Raw genomic sequence first — 26666 nt, 5'->3', positions numbered from 1 at the left:
TTTGAGAGCGACTTCGTCAGAAGTCCTTCCGGTCTCTCCTTGTACGTGGGATGTATCTCCTTATGCCGCTACTTACGCGAACTTTTCCGGAGCTTTAAGGAGGCCGAGGACGAAGTTTGATCCTTCCTTCACCAAGAGAAAGAGGCAGGAAGTCGTTTAAGATTAATGTGCTCTTCTTAGGTTGCTCCTCTACGACTTCAACACGATTGCGATTCTACTAACAGGAGAACAAACTGGAAAGTTTTGATTTCAATGAAACTTGGAAAATATGTAGACTAGCTTGTTAGAAAAAAAACTAGTGTTAAGATATTACGATATATTATAAGATTTTAATGCAATATTTGTATTGCAATAATTTTTGTTGTAATTTACGTTGTAAAACATCATGTAGAAGTCATTTTTCTTTATCTACATTCTACATTATTATCAGGATATATGAAATAACAATAAGTGAAAATTAAAAATTTTTTTTTTTTCTTTTTTATTTACCCCAGTGCCATCTAAGGAGAAGAATATTATACTCTTTTTATATATGTCACGTACTAGACAAATGTCAATTGTACAATAACGTAATTGCAGCGAATGTCTCGTTTCTTGACATCATGCTGTGGATAGAAACGAAAAACTTTTCAATATTTCTTTTTAACTTATCAATTGTCAAAGTATTTTTATAGTTAATAATTTTTCACACAGAATAATTAATAGCGTTTTATATATATATATATCTACTTTTTTATTCAATTGTCTGTCTTCTTACAATTGCATTTAATTTCCAAATTTTTCAATCTTGAAGAATTTTAATTTGTTGACTGAACTTTCCAATGTCTCAAATTCTAAACTATTTAAATATTTTTTTGTTTATAAACTCTAAAAACTATACGATACGATTATTTTCTTGGAATCTAAAATTTGTTAATAATTAAAAATTGAATGTTTATATTATGGATAATATAAATGTGTTGTTGCATGTACTTACAGAACGGACGAGCTAGTAGTGAAAGCAGCGAAGACGGAGCCGGAAGTAGTGCAAGCACTTCACGAGGAGCCGGGAGCGGATTCGGTCTTGCTGCTGGATGCACAGGGGGATGGCGCAGTGTCTTTGGTGCTGTTTCAGGCCGGGAACTTAGATTATACGAGTGTGCACCTTGGAGTCCAGAAGCTTGGGCTTCGCCGAGCATTACCTGTCCCCTTATCGCAACACGGTAAGTCTTGTATAACATTTACAATTTTGAGCAAGCAGTCTTATATATTTTTAAAACTTTTTGATGATTTTATAACAAATGAGAAAAGTTGAATTATCTTTTTTGATATCTTTCTCGTTTAAAATAAAGCAAGATGAAATGTGAATAATACAATATATGGATAATAAATGAATCTATATTCTGTGCGACAAAAGTGTCACAATGCGACGAATAAAAATAGATAATCGAGAGATAATTTTAAGCGTGATATGTCGAGAAATGAAATTATTTGGCGCAATAACATGACATTTATTGTGATGTTTTTAGCAATTTTAGCCTTGGCTTTATTTGGAATATCTTAATATTCGTCTCGACATCTACTTTTAGTATGTACTTGGGTTTGGTAGACGTTAGCCTTTACTTACGAAACTAAAGTCGCAAGTAACAATCCGCCATCGGCATCATTAACAGGACGATTCACGTATCGCACGGATCCTGTATCGACTGTACGGTCGAGAAAGCGGGAACGTGCTTACGAGCGAAACGAGCTACGTATCGCGTCGCCAACGAGCACTACGACCGCGTCACGTTGTAGCACGTACGTCTCGTCGATTTCACGCCGGCGTATGGCGTGAGACTGCCATCGTACAGGTTGTCGGGAAATTAAGCGTAAAAAATTCACCAGCATCGCGTGCGAGAAAGTGGCTCTGCAGTGACGAGCATCTCCTGATGGAGCATATGATGCAACAATCATAAGTACAAAACTTCCGGCATTTTATCGTACATGGACCAAGAATTCTGTCTGCAAAGTGAAACCGAAAATTGCCACGAGAGAGATATTTCTCTCATTTTATTAGTTTATTGTATTCTGATACAGAAAAAAGTGAATACATATGAAAGATAGAATACATATGAAAGATGCGTAATCATAACTTTTATATTTGTATTAATAATATATTTATAAACTTTGATTTAACCGGTTATTATCATTTCGCTGTGCTTTTAATAAACGTGCCTTTACTTGTACTTTCTGCTTTTAATAAATACTTTCTGCTTTTAAGAAATTTTAGCTTTAGCTGCTCGTTAATTTAAAATTAGCGTAAATGTAAATAAAATTAACGAGCAGCTAAAGTGTAATTTATTTTCTATATTAATGGCTAAAAACAAGTTACTTGAAAATGATCTTAATTAATGATGAAAATTTTCTGGAAATTTATTTTAATATTATTATAATAAATATTATTTGTGCACAATGTTAGTATTTTGATTTGCGCTGGGCATGCTTATATTTACATTTACATAGCATAGTACCCTACAAATGTAAAATTTACTTTTAGATATTTTAATTTAAACTTTATTTAAACATTTTTCATAATATACGGAAATATTAAAATATAAATAGTTTTTTCAGTTAAACAAATTTTGAAAATTTACGTATAATGTAACGTTTAATATTAAATATCTGAAACTGTGAAAAATACAATACTCGATTTTGTTTCTATTGAAAAGAATTTGATTACGAAACAGACTTTCATTAAAATTTATATAAAATTTTATTATACTACTAGAATAATTGACTTGTTGTTAATTCTTGTATTTAATTTTGATTATTTTGTGTAATTTCAATATATACAAAAAACATGATATCGGACGATGCACGCACATATCACGATGGATGCCTATCAGAGTATGCAGACTCTGTCCCCACATTCGATAGTACAGTCGGAGGATTATCAATGAGGCACGTGGATTACAGCAGTTAGCTATGTTCGTTAGACCGCCATTTTAATTAAGACTATTATACATCCGGCCGACTGTTCGCGTGATGTCATTGTGACGCTTGTTACGTGCACGGCTCACGAAATCGTTCTCGTCTCTGTGACGAGATTTGTTTTGGAATGTATCGATGCAACATTATACCGATACTAATCACAAATGTGTCGTTTAACCGTGTGTATAAACGTGATCCGAGCTTTCAACGGGCACATCTAATTATTCGCTGCGTTGGTCTCTGAGTCGTTGAATGGACGTTGAAAGGATCTAGTGTATGGATCAGTGAAATAATCAGTGACCCATCAACTTCATATATAGCGTATATCCGATTAGAAGTATTTGCGGATCGTTATGGAATTTTTGCGTATAACGAGTTAATGACATTGGATGTATCGTTAAAATTAAAAAAATTATGTCGCATTTATAAACGACAATATATTTTGTACAACAGTTCTATTTTCCTCTCACATCGACATTTTCTTTCAATTATTATTTTATATTGCAAAATTTGTGTCAAACGGAATGAAAAAAAGAACAAAAAAATTGAGATTTGTTTTTAATTTCAATGTTTGTGTAATCAGAAGAATCAGTTTTTTTTTCATAATTTTCTAGATTATAGAAAAATCTATATTTTCATAAATAGGAAAATTGATAAAATAAAATTTTCCTCTTGGAAATTATGGCTTGGAAATAGTTATTAGTTTTATCTGAAAATATTGCATACTTAATTGCATATGTAATTCGAAACAGTTGTAAACAGTCACAAAGTCCAGTTTTTTTGTGAAAGAGTGATGGTTACATTTATGTATATCGATAATGTTAATACGTACAAGAATTCTATTGGAATGTGGATAATGAGATTTTGCACGGATGAATAAACCGGCGTTTAAACAAATACATCGATTGAACGTTTATTAATTCCACGTAACGTCCTTTCGCAATCATTGCGGCCATGCTGCACGCACTAATCACGATTGGTTTCGGTTTTCATGGCGAATTGCCGAGTTGGTAAATAATCGAGTGAGCAAATATCTCGACAGAGCATTTGTCAATAACGGACTGAAATTAATAGGACGGTAATATAGATTAGATCCTGTTAGAGATATTAATATATTATTGGTTTATATCATCGAATATATTCATTTTCGTCAAATTGTTCGAATTCTGATTTTCTAAAAAAGAATTTCCTCTGGAATACAGAATATTTCTTGTAATTCAATTATTTTGAATATCTCTGTTATTTTTAATAATATGAAAATACCAAAAGAACAAATTATTTGTTTCAAAGGAATAAATATTATGATAGATAACATTTCTTTAAATGGGATATTTAGATTAATAAATGTAGTTTATAAAAAAATTAATTTATCATATGTTAGAATATGTTGACATTAAAATATAATATAATTTTTTATCTTATCATCTCAAGGTCAATATTTTCCATATTGATTGAATTTTTGTTTCTTTGAACTACTAATTATTATGTTGAACTACTAATTATTATGTTATGGAAAATATGATGAAGTTACAGAAAATAACTCTGTATGTTTTAAAAAAGAAAGTATGATTTGATCTTCTGTAATATTTTTAAAATATAACAGTACATATTAATAAGACATGTGTAATCTCAAATATTTTAATCTTATGAGAATTTATTTAAATGCTGAATAGAATCCTTGTTTCTCTGCCATTATTATGTAACATCAAATTAAAATCAATACCCACAGCGTCGTAACCCAAAGGCGATATTCATGAATTTAATTAAATGTCTGTTTATTTATCTGAACGAGCGATTCTCGAACCCATCAGCAATACTGCTAGATGCACAATATTACATTATTCTTGTAAAATGGCATCCTTTCTGCCATATTTTTTTCCACTGTATTTATTGCGACGATGTCCCGCGACCTATTTCCGTTCTTCTCTCATCTCGATATCAGCATACAATCGATTTCAACGTCTCGTTCTCCGAACGTTTACCTACTATCTGTCCGCTTTATTTATTTATTTGCACACTCGAACGGATCGCGATCACTACCACATCGTCGTATTAATATAGGTTTATACACGATTTATTTAGACATTGTTTATTTACTTGCGGATGTTTATTCAGAAAACTTTGTGTAGCGACAAAACGCGAGTGGTTGAGATCAGTGTTGTTAAACTAGAATCGATTTTGGTTACACACAATCGTTTCAATGTTCTCAGATACCATCGGCGTGAATTTATCGAAAACCGAGATTTGAACAAACGATATCACAAAATTTGAAAAATTCGGCAAACTGACAAGCAGAGGCAGACCAAATATTTTTGTGCCGTCTAGGAAATGAATAGTTTCGTTAGTGACCCTTGTCTTTGGGTGTTACCGTAGTGCTTCAACATTTTTATACTTTACCACACATGTGTAAACAGCATGATATAAAATTTATTTCTTGGAAATAGTGTCATCAAGTATTTGCCACTTTTCTCGAAATGTTCCGCGAACCGGATATCTCTCTGGAAATGTTGCTGCTTTTCTGCAGAAACGCCGCTTCAATTTACTGCCTCAATCGTGAATCTCATTTACGGGACTCAGCATCGCGGAAAGCGGCTTACAAAAAATTTAAAGGAGCTTTAGTTTTAAAGCTGACTTCGAGATAATTTGTGTCGCGAACTACACGTTAAAGTCCACTTTAAATCTCGACTAACTTGAAATTCCTCGAGCAAAACCGTTCCCGCGTCGCCGTCCAGGAATAATCTCTTGCTTCTTTAAACCGTCGCCGTGTTGCGATAGAATAATTAATCGTATGGAATAATTAATGGATTGGCTAATGGGTTTCCATTCCACGGAATTTATGCACTCCAAAATAACGCTTGAAAATAATAATTGATTTTGGTAAACAACCCTTATAATGTCACTAAATACATTTTACTTTGCTATATTATAATACTATTTTACTGATTTTGATATTTTACTAATTTGAGGATGAGAAAGGATAATAAGAAATAATGCGGAACATTACTTGAAGTTCAAATTGTTCAATTAATACATTATTTCACATGATATTTTTTAATAATATTGTAAGAATTTAATTTAAAGAATAATTGTACGAATTATGTTTATATCGATGGACGTGTACCATCCGTTGGCAGAACCGTCGGTAATACGATTTGTCTTTGCCAACTTTTAAATGTACGCGTAACTAAAATGTTTTATTTCTATATTTTATGAGTTTAAAAAGGAAAATATTGTCACGAATGGCATTTCAATGTTGAGAGATAAAAATATTGGAAAATAAATTCTGTTTTTCCGCCTTGCATAAAACATTAATGGGTCTTGGTTAATCCAGCGTGACAAAAAGTAGACGGAGTTACGGCGAATAATAGCGAGGCAACATGAAAATTTTCATAGCGACATTTTCTCAAGTGCGCGCTGCTCAAAAGCCGCGTCCATTAATCCGCGAGGAAACGCGGCGATTCATTATTTACATCCACAGAACTTCGCCTCGCGGTCTTGCTTACACGGTGCGCGCCGTCGCTCGCCATTTAAACTGTCGCCGCGTCCGACGCGGTGATTAACCGAGCGGGTGATCGTAATTAACGGCCCGGCACGACGCCTACGAAACTTAAGGACCGTGACCGTGCAATCTTCTCGGATCACGAAGCACACCGCGAGCCACCATCGCGGCTTATTTCAAGATCGCTGAGAGAGAGAGAGAGAGAGAGAGAGAGAGAGAGAGAGAGAGAGAGAGGGGGGAGGGAGGGAGAAGCTTATTCACTTTTGGGATATTTCAATATTTTATTAGATTGATTGATTAATGTTCTAAGTCACGTATATTTTTAGTTAACGGAATATGATTTAGTTTCTAACATTTAAAAATTTTTTTGAATCCTTAACTCCATTTTCCATGCTGATAGAAATATCGTGACTTAAATGTGCTTTAAATTTAAAAATTTTAGTTTATGTCGCAACTACTACTATTAGTGTTAATATAATTGTGGTACATTTAATAATTTTTATGATTTTTATTTATTAATAAATAAAAATTTGCTTTTTCAATTTTTTCATACCCGCATATGTGATCGATAAGACGATAAAACCACATCGGGATATTTCTTCCTTCTTTTATTTCGTTTGTGTGAATTTCGTCTCTATTTTATATTTTTTTCTCTGCGCTCATATTTACAGATCATATATGTACTCCGCTCGACGGTTTGTTTGACAAGAATTGCCAGGTTCTGATGATTAATTACTTGTTATTAATTAACTGAAAATCAGGAATCGTTCCTCACTCCATTGTACCGTTATCGTTATTGCATTCTATTCTCCTTTAGTCTTCTTAGGAATCATGTACCCATTGAAGCTCTCTCTTTGCAGTTTAATAGATATTTTTTTTTTTAATTAATCACGCTCTAGATTATAAGGCCTAATAAACGATGTTAAGCACACAATATATAGTGAGACAATTAGGGTAGAAAGTAATCCATCATATAATAGATGTTATTAAAAAGTTAAAAGTTAAATGAAAAGAAAAGTATTCATGAAAAGTATATTAAAGATATTTACCTTTAAATGCCTTTAAACACCAATATAACGAAATATTTTTTTATGATATTACAATTAATTAGAACTCGGATATATAATATTGTTAGATTAGATTAATTAAATTATATCTAACTGAACTTTTATGAAAAAGTTTTCTACTTCCGATACTTGTTAGCTATTTACATTACATTGTTTAATTATTATATTAAAAATTGAATGATTCCGAAACGTTTCTATTTAATCCATGTTCCTTGCCTGTTGCTCTTTATTGTAGACTTTTAATCAACTTGTTTCGATATTTTATTGATAAGTTATAAGCGAGAAATAAGTCACGTTTAGGACTTGCTGAGGGTGCTTTTTCGCGATATTCTTACCCGGACTGCTCGTCCTGGAAGAAGTGCGTTAAGCCAGTGTTAGTTCAGTGTAAAAGAAACTTTATCGTGCCTGTCAGCCGCGAGGTAGACGAATGGCGCCCTTAGCACCCTTATCTATCTGCAATTTTTACGCTTAGCCCCTCTTCTCTACCCTTCGTCTACCCATCCTTGCTGCTTTTTTCTTCCTATCCCCTTCTCTCCTTTCCCCGGCCTGCATTAATATCTTCTAGAAGAAGCTCAGCTCTAATCCGTCAAATCCGAAAAGCTCCACGAAATAAATGTCTACAGGGTAATACACACGAACGATCGATACAGGATGGTAAGATTTGATTTGAAATTTTTGTTGGAGGTAATTTTGTAATTGATCTGTCACGTTGAGGAAGATGAAATTTTATCTGATTTTTTTTAGCGCTTCAGATGAATATATTTATTTTTTTCATTAATTAGAAGCAAGCATATCTTTTTTTATGTAACATTTTTTAAACTTTTCAGTATCCGTTATAAATTTATAATTACTTTTTTAAAGAATAGGAATTAATAGCGATTAATTAACGGATTAGAATTAATTTTAAATTGCCTTATTTTTAATAATTTAAAAAGTAAATAATTATACAGTTTACCATGTTTTAATATTATTTTTCAATCTTTTGATTTCATTTTACGTCACAAATTATAATATATGTTTAATATCACCGATGTATTCAATATGCGCTTTTTGGCATAATTGAACATTTGCAAGTTAGTCATTTCAACATTTATCGTTGCAGATTGGATACACATAAAAAAAAAAATATTTTTATCTTTACAGCATATACGTTTATTTATTATCAGCGCGATATATTATTTGGCCATCAATTTGGATTAGCTCGCAGCTCAACAAGAATTTTCAAACCACTGTCATTTTTTCGACGCATTTACTGATGCAGATTTATGGTATCTATCGTGCTCAAGTTGTGATTATATCGGATAATATCCGCACATACGTGACAAGAGGCGGTCACCGACGTTCTTTAAGTTGAACAAAGATGAACTGCGCACGTTCATATTACGTTTAAATTTAATAACGAGTGATCCTATTTATTTGTGTAGAAAAATTAAATATTTTATTTTTTTTTTTTTTTTAGTGTATAATTATACACATGTAGATTTTCTATCTTTTTGTTTGTCAATCCTTTATTCCAAGATTTGTAGGAAACGATGTAAGATGTATTGATAATAAGATCTTCTAAGCACTAACTTAGTTTTTCATAATTACGAACTAAGCAATTTTATTGCGAATCCAATATCCTTATTCCAATCTTCTTCGTGAATAGTTTAGAAAACCAGCGGAGCGGATCGGCGGCACCATTTGCTGCTAAGTGCTCGATTGTTGCAAGGTGATTCAACATGCAAGCGCTTCGGTGGGAAATCAATTAGCTCTAAAAGTTTTCCGTCGGCGAGCTTGATGAGCGACGACTAAAGGAATACTTGACGATGCAAGGAGTGCTGTGCATTCAACTCTTAAACTACCTAGATAATTTTTAATTTCCTTCTGCCCGTCCACCTTTTCCCATCACTGAGTAATTCAGATCTAATTAGCTGCTACAAAGAATGACACCCGCTATTCTCATTTTTAATTCTTCAATTAACTGCCGCAGAAGGACGTCGCCGCGGTGTTTTTTATCTCACTGGCGTAATTATGGAGATTGCAAGTAAACAGAATTTCTGATTGACGCTAGAGATGAGTTTGTTGCACCGCAAATTAAATCGCAGGATATATTTGTCCGGGAATTTAACAGTCGTTGTAGTATCTTTCTCGAAAGTTGAAAACAATATCGATAATATGACAAATATATTGAAATAAAAAGAATACAAAAAAGAATATATAATTTTTACAATCAAAATCAAATTAAGATTCAAGATAATGTTGAATAAAATGTTTTCATAATTTTTGAGGAAAATGATGACTTCCAAAGTAATTTGCATTATTTATAAAGGATTTTTGAAGAAAATGAATACTGAGATTCGCGCATGAGGCTCAAGCATACATTCGTGCGAGATAGAGAGTTTGCAGGCTTTGATATTTCTTGTCTTCCTCTTTCAATAAAAGTAAGAATTTTGCCGTGGAGCAAAAGCGAAAAGCGCTTTGTTCCATTTGCGGATTCACATTGTACTGGTTTCTTCATCCTTTACTTATTCTCCAGATCGTTCTCCTAAAAGCTTTTTAAACTCTTGATCTATATGGATCTTTAAATTTTTTATATTTTTATATTTAGCGATCTTTTAATTTTTATATATAGTTTTTAATAATTTTATTTTTATTTAATTTGTAATATTAGAGTTATTATTTTAGACTTTTTTTTTTCTGCATATCGTGTATTTATATATTTTTTTATTATTAATGTTTTTTATATTTTATTGTTTGTAATGTATTTTTTAAATTATTTTGAGACATTTTATCTTTTCGAAAGGCGAAAAATATATTTATTCTAAATAATAATCTAACCTAATTTCTCTGCCACTTTTATTTTTAACATTCATTTTCCATCTTTTTTTATTCTCTTCTTTTAACTCTCTCTCTCTCTCTCTCTCTCTCTCTTTCTCGATGGCACACAAATTCTGTTTTTCTTCAACATTCCCCCAGTTTCTCCTCTTCACGATGTCCGGTGACAAACGGTCGCCTTTCCAAGGCAGCCGGAAGAAAAGCCGGTTCAAAGAGCAGCGAAAACGAACGTTGGAAAAAAAGCGACGGACATTCCGGGGAGAAATATTTTCTAGCGTTCGTAACTCATCGAATCTTCCGCGTCACAGAACTCTTACTGCAAAGAAAATCCACTAGCAGGAATTGACTATTAATTTATTTAAGCATTTATTATTTGTCATTCGTTCTTATTTTCTTTATTTTGCTATTTTCAGTTTCGATGAAAGATTTAACTAATTTTCAGCACAATTTATATAAAATATGGAAAAACAATTTAATATGATACACAAAAGCTATTACTATTATTATTTTTGAAATTATTTTTCGTCAGTATTGATAGTAATTTTTATTTATTATTTATTTTACTTTTTTAGGTTATTATATTTTAAGATTCTTTTCATCCCGCTTCTTTGGAACATCTACGTCTTTAAACATATGGTGTATATGTATATATATATATATATATATATATATATATATATATCTTTACTTTTAACTTAATATGTGCTTTTCGCGTCGGCTTAATAAGATTCATAATTGTCTGCCATAGTAAATTAAAGGCCATAGAGATAGAGTCGACTAGGCGGATAAGGGCTAGATAAGAGCGGCTGAAAAAGGGATGGGGAAAACGGTAGGAAAGGAAGGGTAGGACGGGATATGAAAGATGAGGTCCCGATAATCGAACGGTGAACTGGATCAATTAAATCCTCCGGGGTAGACATTAATTATCGAAGGTGTCGTCGACAGTTTCCGATCGCGCGTGCAATCGAGGTACGATATTCGGAACGAGTTCAGGATTTTGCCTGCGGCGCATCCTCTTCCTGTCCTACAATCATTCCCTTCGCCTCTTCTCTGATTGGCCCTTCGGCCAATGATTCGAAACACGTAAGATGGCTTCTTATATATTAATTTCTATTTTTGCTAAAAATAAAATATCAACATAATTTGTTTCAGTTGATGTAATGCCAGCAAAATGATAAAGATTTGATTTGGTCTGATAAAGATTTGATTCGGTTAATAAAGATTTAATGTCTTTTAGTCGAATACTCAGATATTAAAAATATCTGAAATAGAGATCGATATCTCGTTTATCATATGTATTCTTGAATTCTGCGTTTGTCAATTGATCTCAATTTACAATCGTGCGAGGATAAATTGCGGATATAATCCATGATTGAGGTAAATATGAAGGATGTTATGTAAACGCCGATGCTGACGCAAATCAAATTATTGATAATTCACAGTGAATTTTGATGCTGCTGATCGGCAAATATAGGTGCTGCGACTGAGCACGAAGTAATAGGATCGTACCGAAAGTCGATACTCGTCATGACGAGATCTCGCGTCTTAATCGGATTTTATCACAGATTTTTCGCGATTTAATATTGCATGCTATTTCTCGTCACTGAATACCGTTATTTTCGAGGTGAATGACATTTTGATTATACATTTTTATATATGCATTGCAAAAATTGTTTAATCTTAATTTAAGTAATATATATATATGTATATATGTACACAAATAGTGTAATTAATTTACATAATTTATATCCTAATTTAAATATTATTTTTAAAAATAAATATTAATTTTACTGAATTTTATTAATTTTACTTTTAAACTAAATGTAATATTATTAACAGATATTATTAACAGATATTTATTAAGTTTTAATACAAATTTTAATATTATAATTATAAATTACTATAATTAACAAATTAAGGATAATATGTAATTTATCATTGATTAATTGATAAAATATTTATATATTCAGTATTTAAACTAAGAATTTAAATAAACAAACATAATGAAATTGAAAAAAATTTTTTAAGCAATTTCTGGTAGATTATAAATAATTTAAAGCTATAATTTTATTATATTAATTTTATATACACATAATTATTAAAATAATTCTAAAAATGTTAAAATTGCGAAACTTATGGTAAACAAACTTGTAGTAAAGAAAATTTATCTCTAAATATATAGGATAATATGCAAAATGTTACAAATGTTACATCAATCTTCTATTCTACGTTTAAAATTGTGTAATATTTATCATAATGTATACACGTAAAAACTATTACTGTTTAATATACGCTACAAAGATTTCCCTTTGCAAATACACAGAAAAATAAAGCGTACAGAATGAAAATTATGTATTGCGTACATGCCGGAAATATCTCGTTGCATTATTTTATATCGCGTTAAACTTTCCCGCGCGTCGTTGTTGCGAATTAACGTCAGTTTCATTTTTAACGATGAGCCTGGCATTTTCGAGCGGCTTAAATGTGGTGTCAGGCAGTCACGCTGTTTGAATGATCGGTAATCCAGCTAAGCCTCGTTTAAATTTTAAGTGAAAAAGACTAGAGGGAATGGGCATCGATCGTTCGTGGCAGCTTACGAGCTCGCGCCTCTGTTTTTATCGTGTCTGTTATATACAGAATATATAGAATACTCCCAAGTATGATTTTTTTCTCCGATGAAAATACGACAAAACAAAGTAAGAAGGATGTTTGTTTTGCTAAGAAAAAAAGATTAAGATTTTTCTATTAAGATAAAATAAAATTATTAAAAAGTCTTAAAGATGATTAACTTCTATTTAATATTATCATTAAAAAGAAGATTGCTAAAGAAAATTATTTGAAATTTTTATACTTGTTTAGCATATGAATGAATCTAAATTGCTAATTAAACTTGATATCATGTTTAGTCAATAATAAAGCAATGTAAATAGTACTAAGTTATTTACAACTTATAACTTAGCAAACTTGCTTTAGTGTCATATTTAATATTTAATATATTGGATTAATATTTAGCTATTTATTAAATTTATTTTCATTTTTATCTTTTTCTTTATATTTAATATAAACACTAATTTTATTATAAATTATGCGTCATTTATATTTCACAGAGCACAAAGCTAAAATTAATTGGAATTTTTAATATATAATAATTATTATCTTGTGTTTTCATAAAATAGAAAATTTGAACAATATTTCATTAAGAAGAAATTTTCCTTATTATAGAAAGTTCCATATTATCGTTATCAGTCATTTTCTTCTTCCGTTATCAAATATTCGACATCGTTTTCTCGAAGTTTCCTTTCGATGGGCAAAAAAAAAAAAGGAAAAACGAAGAAGCTGAAAGACACGTGAAAAGAGCGGAACATGTCGGGAAGTTCTATTTCCGGTCGACGGGGCCTGTATCGGGCCTGACGCGAGAACGCGAAATGGCCGACTTAAGGAAGTTTTACTGCGAGACAAACCGGAAGTGATTCGGCTATCCCGAGGGAAACTTTCTTTTCTTCCTGCGGGCTTTTTCGTCGGATTACGACCGCCGACGAACATCCATTCTCGTTTAACGCTTTTATTTACCGTTTGCGGCTGTCTCTCCAACTTCCTCCCGCGCTTATCGGAATTTTCTTCAGCCGCGCTTTTTGCTATTGCTCTATTTTTTTCACTGTCCTCCCGAAACGCTCGTGATAATAGTCAATGAATATCCATTGCGCCGAAAAAATTCGAATCATTTCTTTCTAATTATCGTGCAATGTTAAGATCTATTTAGACTAGACAATACGCAGAAATATATCTTATCTCTAATAGATTTAGGAGGGAAGTACTTAAAAAATGGATATAGAATTGAAAAATAAAACAGAAAGAAAGAGAGTACAAATATGTATTTAAAGATGATTAATGAAATATTTTCTTAGATCTAATCTATATATTATTTGATTTAGATATATTTAAACAATATCTATCTCTTAATATTTAAATTTAAAAACAATATTTTAGTTATACAATTTCTGAATTAACGTCTTTTCTAAAGCCTTTAATTGCTTTGACTAGTGTAATTTTAGCAATCTGGATATCTCGCTTTGTCACGGAAATTCGACTACATCTCGGTGCAGTAGGCAACCATTAGCATTGAAGTGAAAAAGGCCCGAGGCGACCGTTAGGCACGTCGAATGATGCCGGAGGCAGGCATTTTTTCCAGTCCAAGTGTGCCATTTTTTGCGTCTGTTCTGTCCTCTATTGCACGGGGTGTTCTTTCTATCACTCTTTGTTTTTCTTCTTTTTTTTTTTTTTTTGGAGCTCGCCAGTGTCCCTCGGAAAAATCTATAAATCTAGCGCGCGGGCTCGCGAACGTCAGGACCATTCGTCAGCGGGCAGATTGGTGGGAGAGAATGGATTCGTGGAGGGTTGGGGAAGAGGTACATACGTGGCCGAACCCGTGTCAGGTGAACACTGCAGCTTCGTCCCACATGCAATAAAGCCGCGACGATTTTACGAGCGAGGCGAGCCGGATGACGAGGTAATTTACCTACCCGCTGGGAGAGGGATGAAGGGACGACGGGAATGAATCCATACCGTGACTCGCTACAAGGCGCTTCGATCGTTTCGATAAAGGTCGATGCTTTTTACCCGACACCTCAAGAGTGATGTCACGTGATTTTCGTACCTCCGCGGAATCTTCAATCTTCATTCTAGAACCTCGGTGTCGACCTAACGTGAGAATCGCATCTAACGTAGACGCGCACACATAAAATGAGAGCTGCATTTCACGTTCGGCTTTAAAACTCAACGTGTACACGTTTAATGTGTGTTTTTGCAAAAATCTGGGAATTTAAGCGCGACTCGAATTGAATGTCCTCAGATTGGTTTCCTCTCCAACGCGACAGAATGAAGCGGCCAGCAGCAGCAGTGGTTCGATCCAACATGGGGCGACGTTCGCGGTTCGGGTTGGTACGATGGACGGAGTAGTTACGCATCATTTACGAGCTGAAACACGAAGAGATTTGGCGGCCTGGGCACGAGCGATCGTTCAGGGTTGTCACGCAGCTGCTCACTCCTTGCGGGAATACGTTGTTCGTAAGTAACCTTTATATGTTAATTACACTTGATTCTTCTTGAAAAAAATGATTGAAATTTTGGGCATTTTAAACTATTTTAAATATTTAATATTATATTTTAATATTTAAATATTTAATAATTTATCTTTTAAGAAATTGTAGAATTTTTGATAAAAATAATATTGATATAGATATTAAAAATTATGCAGTCGAAGAAGAAGAGAAATGTGCAATATGGAATACTTGAGGAAATAGTGAACCCGGGTTCTTTCTACGTAGGACATACACCAGCGAATGATAGTCGACATCTACACTCTCGTCATTCTCCGCGCTCGGTTCGATGAATTTTAATTTCTTTTCAGCGACGACGAACGGCAATAATAAATCGAGATGAATGCCTCGCCCGTTTCATACGCGTCTTTTTGTTCGCGTCCCGCGTTCGAACTCATCGATGATAAAGAACCGTTGGATACCGATGCGGCAGAAACGCGCAATGAGAAGATATATACAGGCTGCTTCATAAACTAATATGAAATTTAATTGAAAATTAAATTAATTATAATTAATTAATTAATTATATAATTATAATTCAAAGGAAATAAAGAAATTCAACAATTTTTATTGATTTCTATGTCTTTTTAATATAACCAAATTTATGAAATTATGATATATAGCTACATTTATAGCTACATTTTATCAGTTATTTAAATAAATTTTTTAATGAAATATTAATTTAATTAAAACACCTGTTTATAAAGATAAAATTTGGACAATTTACACACACACACACACACACACACACACACATACAATTTTATAAAATTTTAATTAATTTTATTAAAATTTATATTAATAAAATTTGTGTGAATTATATTTAATTAAATGTAGAATTGGTTAAATAAAATAAGCAGGAGGAGATTTTTATTTTTTTTTTTTTAATTTTGTGATATTTCGTATGTTATAGGTTGCACATGGCAAGGTAAGGCCTGTCAATTGGTTGTCAACCACGAAGAAGGTTTCGCGCTTTACTCCGCAGGAACGCGGGGCACTGCTGGGAACGGCGTAAGTCCTGGATCACCACCCACGCCACTCTGGAGAAGATCCTTCGACAAATTGAAAATGTCCGCGGACGACGGCGCCCGTCTTCTATGGCTCGATTTTGGAGGTGAAGATGGCGAAATTGTGAGTACTTGATAGTGACATACGGATCTCAGAACACGAAAATCAAACGATTGAAGAATTTAATGTCTTGAGAATAAGTCTAAATATCATAAATTTGAGAATGAGAGTTTGTGAATGAAGGAAAGTTTTCGATTCTTAAATTTTTCCATTTATTCCAATCCACGTTATTTAATAAAATATTTTAAGGTAAAAGTACGGTTTCTACATGCACCTAGCCTATAGCCTTTTCAGTAATGAAAAACAATTAATTGTTTTTAGAAAGCTGTTTTTTATTCTTACTAAATTTAGATAGTTAAAAGTTTACTTTTCTTAAAAACCAAGAAGCTCAAGTATACTACTTGTTTTTGTCAGTAAGTAAGAAATATCGATTAATCCTATTATAGGAGCTTGATTTGGAGAGCTGTCCGAAACCAATCGTGTTCGTCCTGCACAATTTTCTTTCGGCGAAGATTCATCGGCTCGGACTGAGTGCATAGGGGCACGAGGGGGCCCTTACAGAGGCCCCCGATTTGCCCCCTCACACGACCAGGTCTGTTACCAGCGTCTTTCTTCATTGAGCTAGAAAGAATCGTAGTGCGAAAGAGAAAATTGACTTTCTCTCTTCGAGAATTCGAAGTAACAAGTAACAGTAACGAGACTTGATGAGCCATGTAACATCCTAATGGATAAGAAATGTAAGGACTATCTTTTTGTCAAAACGTTTCGCATCACGTGCAGCATCCTATTCCTTCTTTTTAAAGCTGTGGAATGTGCAGAAAGATTCGAAGTGAAACAGAGTAGTAGTATAACAATTTAGGAATGAGTGAGAGTAGGATAATGAATTCGGAAAAGATAACGACCGAGAATTCTATAATTGAAAAGTTATAAATTTGAAATTGACAAAGTTTCAATTTTTTAAATATTTTATATTTTTCAGAAATCTGATAATTTATAATTCTAAATATTGAATACTTAAAAACAAATTTTGGATATTTTAGATTCACATGTGCACATCTGTAATGTTAAAATTTAAGATTTTTGAAGATAGTTTTAACAATTTCACCAATTAAAATTTTAGAATCTTTAAGAATAGATTATATTTGATTATTAATCTGAATCGCGCGCGCGTGTGTGTATGTGTGTGTATTGCTTTAATATTTAATATGTTAAGGACTTTTTTTAAGGATGTCCGAAATCAAAATTCAGTATATAAGATCCTAAAAGTGTAAAAAAACGGCCTAGCTTTTTTAACAAATATCCAAAAATCGAAATTGCACACATCGTAGAATTCTCGGACTCGGTCCAAGGATCCCAGTATCTCGTCAGAGATTTATAAGCAAGGTGAACAAAAGACTGTACATGTATAAGTTTGACAGTCCATGTTTGAGGATCTTGTATCTACAAGCTCGATTGCGATGAATCGACTCGGTCGTTAAAAATCGAGCAACAGTCACTTTTCTCCTTTTTATTTTCAACGATAATCGATACGAAGCCATCCACGAGACGATATATCGAAGAAAGTACGATACATGACAAGGACGGAGAGGCGGAGAGGTGAAGAGAAACCACCCACGCCGCTGATCAACGCGCCTAAGTATCTAATTTAATTAACTATTTATCTAATCCTAAGTAAGACTAATCGCAAAGAACTGACTCGACAGATTATCGATAAATATTCATTAACCCAGTGTCGGATGTTGAATTGCGATGATTGTAACGAGCATGGAAATCAGATAAACGCGATTGTTTAAATGACGACTATGATCTGTTGATGCATTCCTTTTAAATGTAACTCAAATAATTTGAATTTCGTGGAGTGACGGCACAATTGTAAAATTATATCTCGATGTTGGATAAAAAATATTTCTATTTGCCGAGAGAAAACATTTTATTAAATTAAATTGTTGTTAAATTAAATTAAGTTAAACTAAATCGTATTGAACTTGAAATTAAGCTAAATTAAAGTAAATACATTTTTTCAATATTAGATTACATTTAAATTTTTTAATAACATTTACAAAACAGATATTTTGGTAGTAAAGAATAATACAGGAGTTGTACTCTAATTTTATTCATTATTAAATATATTAATTTAATTTTTAATTTAATTAAGCTAAACCTCATTAATTAATTAAATTATAATGGTTTAATAAGTAATTTTAAATATTATTTTGTTAATTTATATTTCATGTATATTAATTTTTTTATTAACACTTTATTCAAATAATATACTGGCAAAATCTTTTATTACGTGATAAATTATAAACGTGTGGAAATTTTATATTTAGTTAATATTCATATGAATATCCGCCTTTTGGATAAATTAATTTTTAGCTAATTCTAATTGTCCTTATATACCTCATTCGTTTACAACATTATTTCTTAACTATTTTAGTAAAATAAAACATTCTACAAAACATTCTGCATAGAAACTAAGAGTTACTCTTCGTCGTTTAAACATTGTGACAATCCTGATCACACGCATAATTGAGACGCTTAGACGAAGCGTGTAACGTACTCGTTACGAAAATAGGAGCTAATCATAATAAAGTCTATGTTTTCATTGTACATCTAGCATTATACATGGCCAGCTAGTCTCAAAAAAATCCAATTCTCATTCAGATATCATGCATTTGACGTAAACATAGATACCAATATTTAAGATTATGTGGTATTATATTATGGCAGAATGTTGAAACATTACATTTATGATAGAACTTATTGTAGGATATTGTAATATTGAAAATTAATAGTGTGTCCCTGTGACATTTAACGCCACATTTCCGTCAATGTAATATGAAATTGGGACTTTAGCATTGTGCGCGATGAAAACATAGTCGTTATTAATAAACTATGAGCCGCTCATTGGTCTTCGACCTTCCACTTCCCTCGAAAATTTGCAAAACACGCATTCGTTTAAACTTACGTAAATAATATACGGTGAAAAATAATACAAATAAATTTGTTTATTATTCTGTGCATAAACAAGCTTTATTAAAATATATTAATGCGGGAAATAAAAAGATGGAGGTTGATATTGAATTGTAGCAAATTATGATGAATACATCTAATTTATCTGATTTTTAAATATAATTTATAATATAAATTATACTTGAAAAATTTGGTGATGATTATAGAAAGGGGAGGGCTTTGCAGAAACGAGCTTTTCTCTCAATTGGCCATATGTTCCATATAACAAAGGAGAAAATTATATTTTACATGCTTTAATTTTATACAAGGATTTTCGGGTCAGCTTCATTTTCGTTTTTCCGAAAAATTCACGTGCGTCGCATGATATTAAAGTCCACGGAGTTGGGAACACCTGGGAAGGACTTAAAGAGTTTACTCCCTTGATCTTCCAGCGAGAACTTTCCGCGAGATAACGTGTTTCGTTTCGGTAAGACGATATTTATGTCACTCCCCCCTCCTGCCCACAGTCAAAGCGCCTCGAGTGAGTTCACGGAAGTTGAAATATCCTGCGCGTTTCTCGGCCAAAATACCTTCTCGGAATTGTACTCGAGAACGGTGAGGCGATCGCCATCGATCTCAGCCAGACAAAATGGAAATATCCTCTCGGCGGCCGTTTCGTGGCGTGGCGAGATGAAAATCGAGATTGACTTATATTTAGAATTCTCCTATATTTACCTATCAGTAAATGATATTAAAAGAGAATATCAACGTTTCCTAATTTTTGAGAATTTGATAGCTTTAACATTTGCGAAGCTCTTGTTTATCGAAATGTTATCTTTTTGTAAAATAAAAATTGAGTTTTTTTTTGTTTTATAATAAAGCGAAAACATAAAAATAGTTTCAGAGAAATATCATTTATTAAAAATAAATGAATAATTTTTTTAAAAAACTGAGAAATTACGAGAAGTATGTTGCATAGAATCGAGAAAATAAAGTATGTCAATTTTAGACAAATAATGATTTATTGCATTATTGCAATATTACTGAATGTGACAATTTTTTTTAATATTTTGATTTTAGAAATGTTTTGTGTCAAATTAAGAAATGATTTCTTGATTTCAAATTTGACACAAAACATTTCAAGTATCTTGTATTTTTAACATACACTAAATATCGAAAAATTATTCTTGAGCGAAACCCGTATCGTAGATGTCAAAATTGTCGTATTTCGAGTCACTTTAGCATTATTCATGATTTAAGTAAAACTCTAAAAAAAAAAAACGTGTGAAATAGAAGGTCCTTTGATAATTCAATGGGCGGCTATTCTAGCTGTTTTGTACGATTCGTATTCTTTAATGCAAGTAAATTTAAGGTAGCAAAATGCGTCGATGTGTGCAGCCTGATTTTTTTGTTTCTCAAAAGTAATAGCATATCTGAATGACTGTTCATATCATTGCTCAGAAAATAAAAACTTTAAAAAGTAATAAAATTAAGAAAAAAGAAAGATACACACAAGTTACGAGTTTCCAAAGATCCAGGATTTTACTTAAAAAAGAGAAAAATAAAGGACCTAATAATCAAAGAAACTAGAATCATAATTTTCTAGAATCTGGAAACTCTTTTATAAATTTTACAATCTGTTTAAATAAATTAATATTTAAATATTAAAATTTTTAATTTTTTAATAAATTTTAAAATAATTTGCAAGGATCTGATGTATTGGACAATCTAGAAGTCTAAAGACCCAGCAACTATGCTCTATAGATGAAATAAAATTTCAGAATATATATAAATTAAAAAAGCACAAGAATTTATAAATTTTATTCCTTGAAAATATGAAAATTCTAGTCTAATATCCCTGAAATTCTAAGAATTGTATATTTTTAATTTCCAAAATTTGGAATCTTTGAACTGATTATCATTTTATCTATCATTTTATCATTATATATCATTTAAGAATCTCTTTAATTTTAAGAAGCCAAGGCTATAAAGACTTAGAAAATTATTCAAATTCTAATATATTAAGTCAATCGAAGATTTAATGATATAATCTTCAATAATCTCCGGAATCTTTAAATTATGAACTGAAACGAGGAAATCAGGCATCTAAGAAGTTATCCTTGATACAAGATTATGGAAGAATGTAAGAATGAAGGCTTTTTCACAGACTTTTATAGCATATTAAAAGTGTATTGTAAGTGGTATATTATACTTGATCAGACTCTATATATATATATATATCACAACATAAATAACTATTGACTGTTGTTCTTATATATTTGTTTAAAATAATTCAATAATTAATCACGAACATTATTGCTGAACAGTAAATTTATCTCTTATATGCAGAAATTTCTAGTGTTTCTGTATCTTGGAATATACTTCACGATCAAGTTTCTAAACTTTTTTTCCTCAGTGTCTTTTATCTATTTATTTTTTATTATTCTATTTATAATAATAATGATAATGATAATAATAATAATGATAATGGTAATGCTAATGATAATAATCAGACAGCGATTTATAACGGGTAATCACCGCAAAGCGGAGTTTCGTCACGCGGTAATGTCTTGTAGTTTTTGAAACTACAAGACAGAACTTCAAACAATAATGATACGATGATAATAATAATATTTTAACTACTAATAGATTTTTGTATTTTATAAATTTTACTATTATGTAGTCTGGTATGTGTTATAAAAGTCTGTGATTTTCTTTTTCTGTATAAATACGAGTGTCTCCCATCGAGATTGTTGAATGTTGTATAGGGTGGACGTACAATAATAAGATTGAGGTTAAGTAGACATATCAACGAAGTCATGTACTATTGATTGTATCCATTTATCACTTTCCGAGCATTTTTCGCGCTCCTCGAATCAAACTGGGGCGATCTTTTGCCATCTTGTAGTTTATCCACACTTAGGTTTGTGTATTTATGTACATATGACGTAGACATGTACATGTAGATTATTTAATGAAATCGCCACCATAATGATTGCTAGCCATAGCTTTGTATTTCTGTAAACAATTACCAGATAATTATTTATTTTCCAGTGTGCTTCGTCTATGATCTTGATGTAAATGTGCGTTCGACGAAGTGTTCTTTAAAATAAACAATTATTAAATAATTGGAATTATTTTTTTGCCCTTTTTTTCTGTGGATTCTAATAATTTATATAAATAGATCAATTAATATTTTATAAACTACTTACATCTAATGCAATCTAATCTGTAATATCGGGGAAAATGGTGGCAAGGATATTAGTGGTGAATTATTGCGTCCGTTTTGGATCGATGGAGCGCAACTTGCATAAACGCGCATAAGCGACTGTTAACAAGTTAACATGATTATTATTAATTAACTAAGTTAAATCTCGAGGATTTTATTAATAGATTTGTTCGCGCGTGGAATGCATATTTTTTTAATAATTTAGAATGAAATAAGGAGGATGTGATGGAAACCTTCCGCTTTATTTTCCCTAAGTTTACAGCAAATTTGTATATTGATGAGTTACCAAATAAACAAAAACAATTAGAACAACGAATGAGTTGTTATTTATTCTATTTCTCAAGATTATTTTATTACGTAATTATTATTATATAAAACAAAAAGACCAAGGCAATGTTGAATAAGTAACTAAATAATAAGGATTTTAGATAGCTATAAGGATTAGAAAATGGAGGATTAACAAAAGATAAAAATTAATCGTATAATAAGCATGCCTATATATAATTCTGATTTTTAAATATATATTTTTTCAGAATTTTAAAATTTATTAATACTATGATTTTATTATTATAGAAAATTCAAACTATTGGTCTATTTGAATTATTTTTTAATTACATCAAAGATAAATGTTTAGATTATGGTTTATAGCTGCGCATAGATTGAAACGCAGTAGAAACAATTTGTTAATATCTATGACAAAATAAAATATTTTTATCTAATACGAAAAACAGTTGATTTCCGTATTCGTGTATGCAAAACTATATTACTTATTTTGATGATTGTTATGACTGTGTATGTGTGTAAAAACTCAGACTATCAATTTTAACACATCCTGTATTACGAGCTTCTGGAACGCAGCGCGTGATTTACGTGCGGTAAGCCCCGCAAGCGAAATGGAGGAGATCTTCGACCGGAAGACAGATCAGAAAAGTTTCGCGAGGCAATCACGAGACGTGGATATTGGGACTGCCGATAAAAATGACAAAGTCTCGAAACTTTTTGTTCGTCTTGCTCGTCTCCCTCAGCTCTGTGAAAACCTACTTTTGTCGTTTCCAGTCACGAAGCTGCGCGATTCTTTTGAATTTCTTTAGAACTCCAATCGTGCAGTCGTAAATTATGTATCGAAACGCAAAGAAAAGAAGATTTCTTTTAGATTGTATTTACTGCCGACTACAATATCGCTGGTTCAAGTACGTCTAAGACTGGTGCAATTTCATGTGTTAGAACGTTAAGAACGTCGAATACACGTTTTCAAATATCATTGCAATAGAGCATTGCAGAGAGATGAAAGATGAACGTTTTCTAGATTTCTTGATAGATTTAAACATATTTAAATGTTCTTCTTTTTTTTTTTTTTTTTTTGAAATTTTCCTTACTATTAAAAATTAAATAAAAAAAAATCAGTAAAATCAAATAAATTAACGTTTATAATTGAAAGTGTGTAAATAATAATAAAAAAAAAAAGAATGATTATAATATAAGAATCAATAATAAGTGAAATGGATTTTTTATCACAAATTGTGATGTAAACAAGACATTTAAATGTCTTGTTTACATCAACATTTATAAAGAGAATTTATAAATAACATTTATAAATCGTACGAGTGTATAACATAATATTGAATTGCGGATTTAAAAAGGATTTTGAAAAAGGGATTATTGATCGATAACACGAACATCTCTAAATGTGTTTTACTGTTCATCGGTTTTTCACCGTTGCACGCATCGTCAAATACCATGAATTATCATTGTGCTCGGCCGATTGTATGCCATGTTCAAAAAAATCGAAGCCGATAAAATCGATCGGAAGTTTGACGCGTACTCGTAAATACTATTCAAATTTTTGAGCAATGGCTTTATCAATTGCTCGCGTTATGGGGGTTACGATATCGGCACTGTGCTTTTGTGTTACAAAGCTTTATCTGGATATTTGCAGATGTCGTCTACCGCAAAATTCAAAAACAGAATTAACAAGTTTCGCCAACATGTTTTATCAATCTTTAATTTTAAACGTAGTGGTATAAGCTGCATTGATATTACTTTAATGAAAATTATATAAAATATCTAGATATGTGAATGTTATATATTTTAAGGATTAAAATATGTTTATCAATTTTATAATAAAGTATTACTTTTAAAGTAAAAATAAATTGAAAATCAAGAAAGATTTTATTAAGTCCTTTTATGCTCGCACAGAATAAAAAGTTTATGATTCATATTAATGAGTATGTTATTATTAACTTTTAACTTTACTCATGCAAAATTCTATGTAAAATAAGAAGTAAAATATAATAACATAATGTGATCCCTCTAAAATATAAATGTTATATAAAGTTTTCTTATAGATAGATATCCTGCAATCTGGAAAATATAATTTTAATTCATATAAATGATGTTTCGGTTAAATATACATATTGAATGCGAGAATACTTTTCTAAATTTCTTTTTCTCCGATTTCTGTAGAATTTTCAATCCTTTTCGACATTAAGTTTCGTCACTACAGATCGTCACAGGCATGAAATAGCGAGACGTCGCACGCGCTTTGACGTAATTGAAATTACAGCTTATCCAAGGCAACGCTGAACAGTGATGTCAGTGTTGGGCTGCGGCTTGATAGTGGGATTTTTGTAACGACGTCGCTTGTTTGCGTATCGCGACATCCAGGGAAAAGGGCGCGATCGAATTTGAAACAAGCGCATTCGCCGACACGTACACGTGACCGGGGCCGAAATAACGTCGACCGCCACCATTTGCATTTCAATCGGCCGTCTATCGTCCTCTAGCATGCCGACGCAATCGCCTTGCAGGACACCCGGCCTTTCGACACATTTATTGCGTTGGCCACAACTGTTTGCCGCGCGAGAAATTAATCTTTTTATACCCAACTTTTATATTTATATGTGAATGCTGCACTGCAATTAATTTCTTTAAGCTTAACTATAAGTTAAATTAGTTCTTTAATATTTTTCCTGCAGGATAAAAACAGATGTTATACTTATCATTTTATAAGACAGTATATCGATTTTTTTTTCAAAGATAATTTTGTTTTTCGATAATATTAAATGACAGATTTGTGCGTGCAAAATTCTTAATTTATAAAAAAATATAAAATTAATATTTCTTTATAATATGTATGTCGAATGTGTCGCTTCTTTAAAATATGTATCAGATTAAAATATAATTAAAAGAATAATAAGATGTTTAATTATATCTAATCTATGTCTTCTTTCTATAAAATGTAATAATACAATATCATCTTAAAGAATATTAAAAAGTCACAATTTTCTTTTAAATTTTTCTTGATATTTTATTTACAAATACGATTTAATCGATGTAAACGAAAAGCTCAAGCAACTATTAATATTTTCCGGACACATATTAAAAAAAAGCATTTCAAGTAGCGGCACGGAAACAGGGAGATGGAAAAAAATGGAAGAAAATAGGGTGAAAAATTTAATATTCGCGATATTATGCAGTTTTCGATTGGCGGAGTCTCGCGAGAGATTCGTGAATTCGTTCTTACGTCTCCCGACGTTCTACGGAACAATCGAGCTTTTGTGGCAAGTTCGAAAGCTTGACGGCTGCACGAATTGGTTATTAAAGACGAAAGACGATGCACCTGCCGTTGCTACCCGCCATTCGCTGCACAACTTAAGCTGTCCGTTGCAGTTGTGTAATAGTTGCAGAAGACGAAATAAAGCACTAGCGTTGATATGCAAATAATATCAAACGTTGAAAATTAAATTAAATTATATCAAAATAAGAAAAATTTGGGTTTTTATTTGTAAAGCATACGTATAAAAATATAGACGTATGAGAATTCATATAATTCAATATATTTTTTATCTAATTGAATAACTCTGTACGTTAGTTATTTGATAAAAAGATAAAGAAATAAATATAGATATATAACAAAAAAATATACTAAAGTGAAAATATTTCTTCATACCATCCTATATGACTTCAATTGATTTTTCATTTTATGA

The 26666-nt window shown here is 31.6% G+C and overlaps 1 protein-coding gene across 1 annotated transcript in view; it reads left to right on the top strand.

The window, feature by feature from the left end:
- Positions 1–22996, top strand: part of Syn1 (Syntrophin-like 1) — a 199912-nt gene extending 176916 nt beyond the window's left edge. Inside the window, exons 5-8 of the mRNA XM_011631791.3 lie at positions 979–1202; positions 15185–15399; positions 16345–16562; positions 16946–22996. Of these exons, the coding sequence (XP_011630093.1) occupies positions 979–1202; positions 15185–15399; positions 16345–16562; positions 16946–17038 (750 nt within the window). The 3' untranslated portion in view covers positions 17039–22996. The remainder of the gene's footprint in view (positions 1–978; positions 1203–15184; positions 15400–16344; positions 16563–16945) is intronic.
- Positions 22997–26666: the final 3670 nt, after the last annotated feature.

This window comes from Pogonomyrmex barbatus, unplaced genomic scaffold, assembly GCF_055798465.1.
Source record: "Pogonomyrmex barbatus isolate J1 unplaced genomic scaffold, ASM5579846v1 scaffold2, whole genome shotgun sequence".
Classification (NCBI taxonomy): Eukaryota; Metazoa; Arthropoda; class Insecta; order Hymenoptera; family Formicidae; genus Pogonomyrmex; species Pogonomyrmex barbatus.
This window is presented reverse-complemented; position numbering and strand designations above follow the sequence as displayed.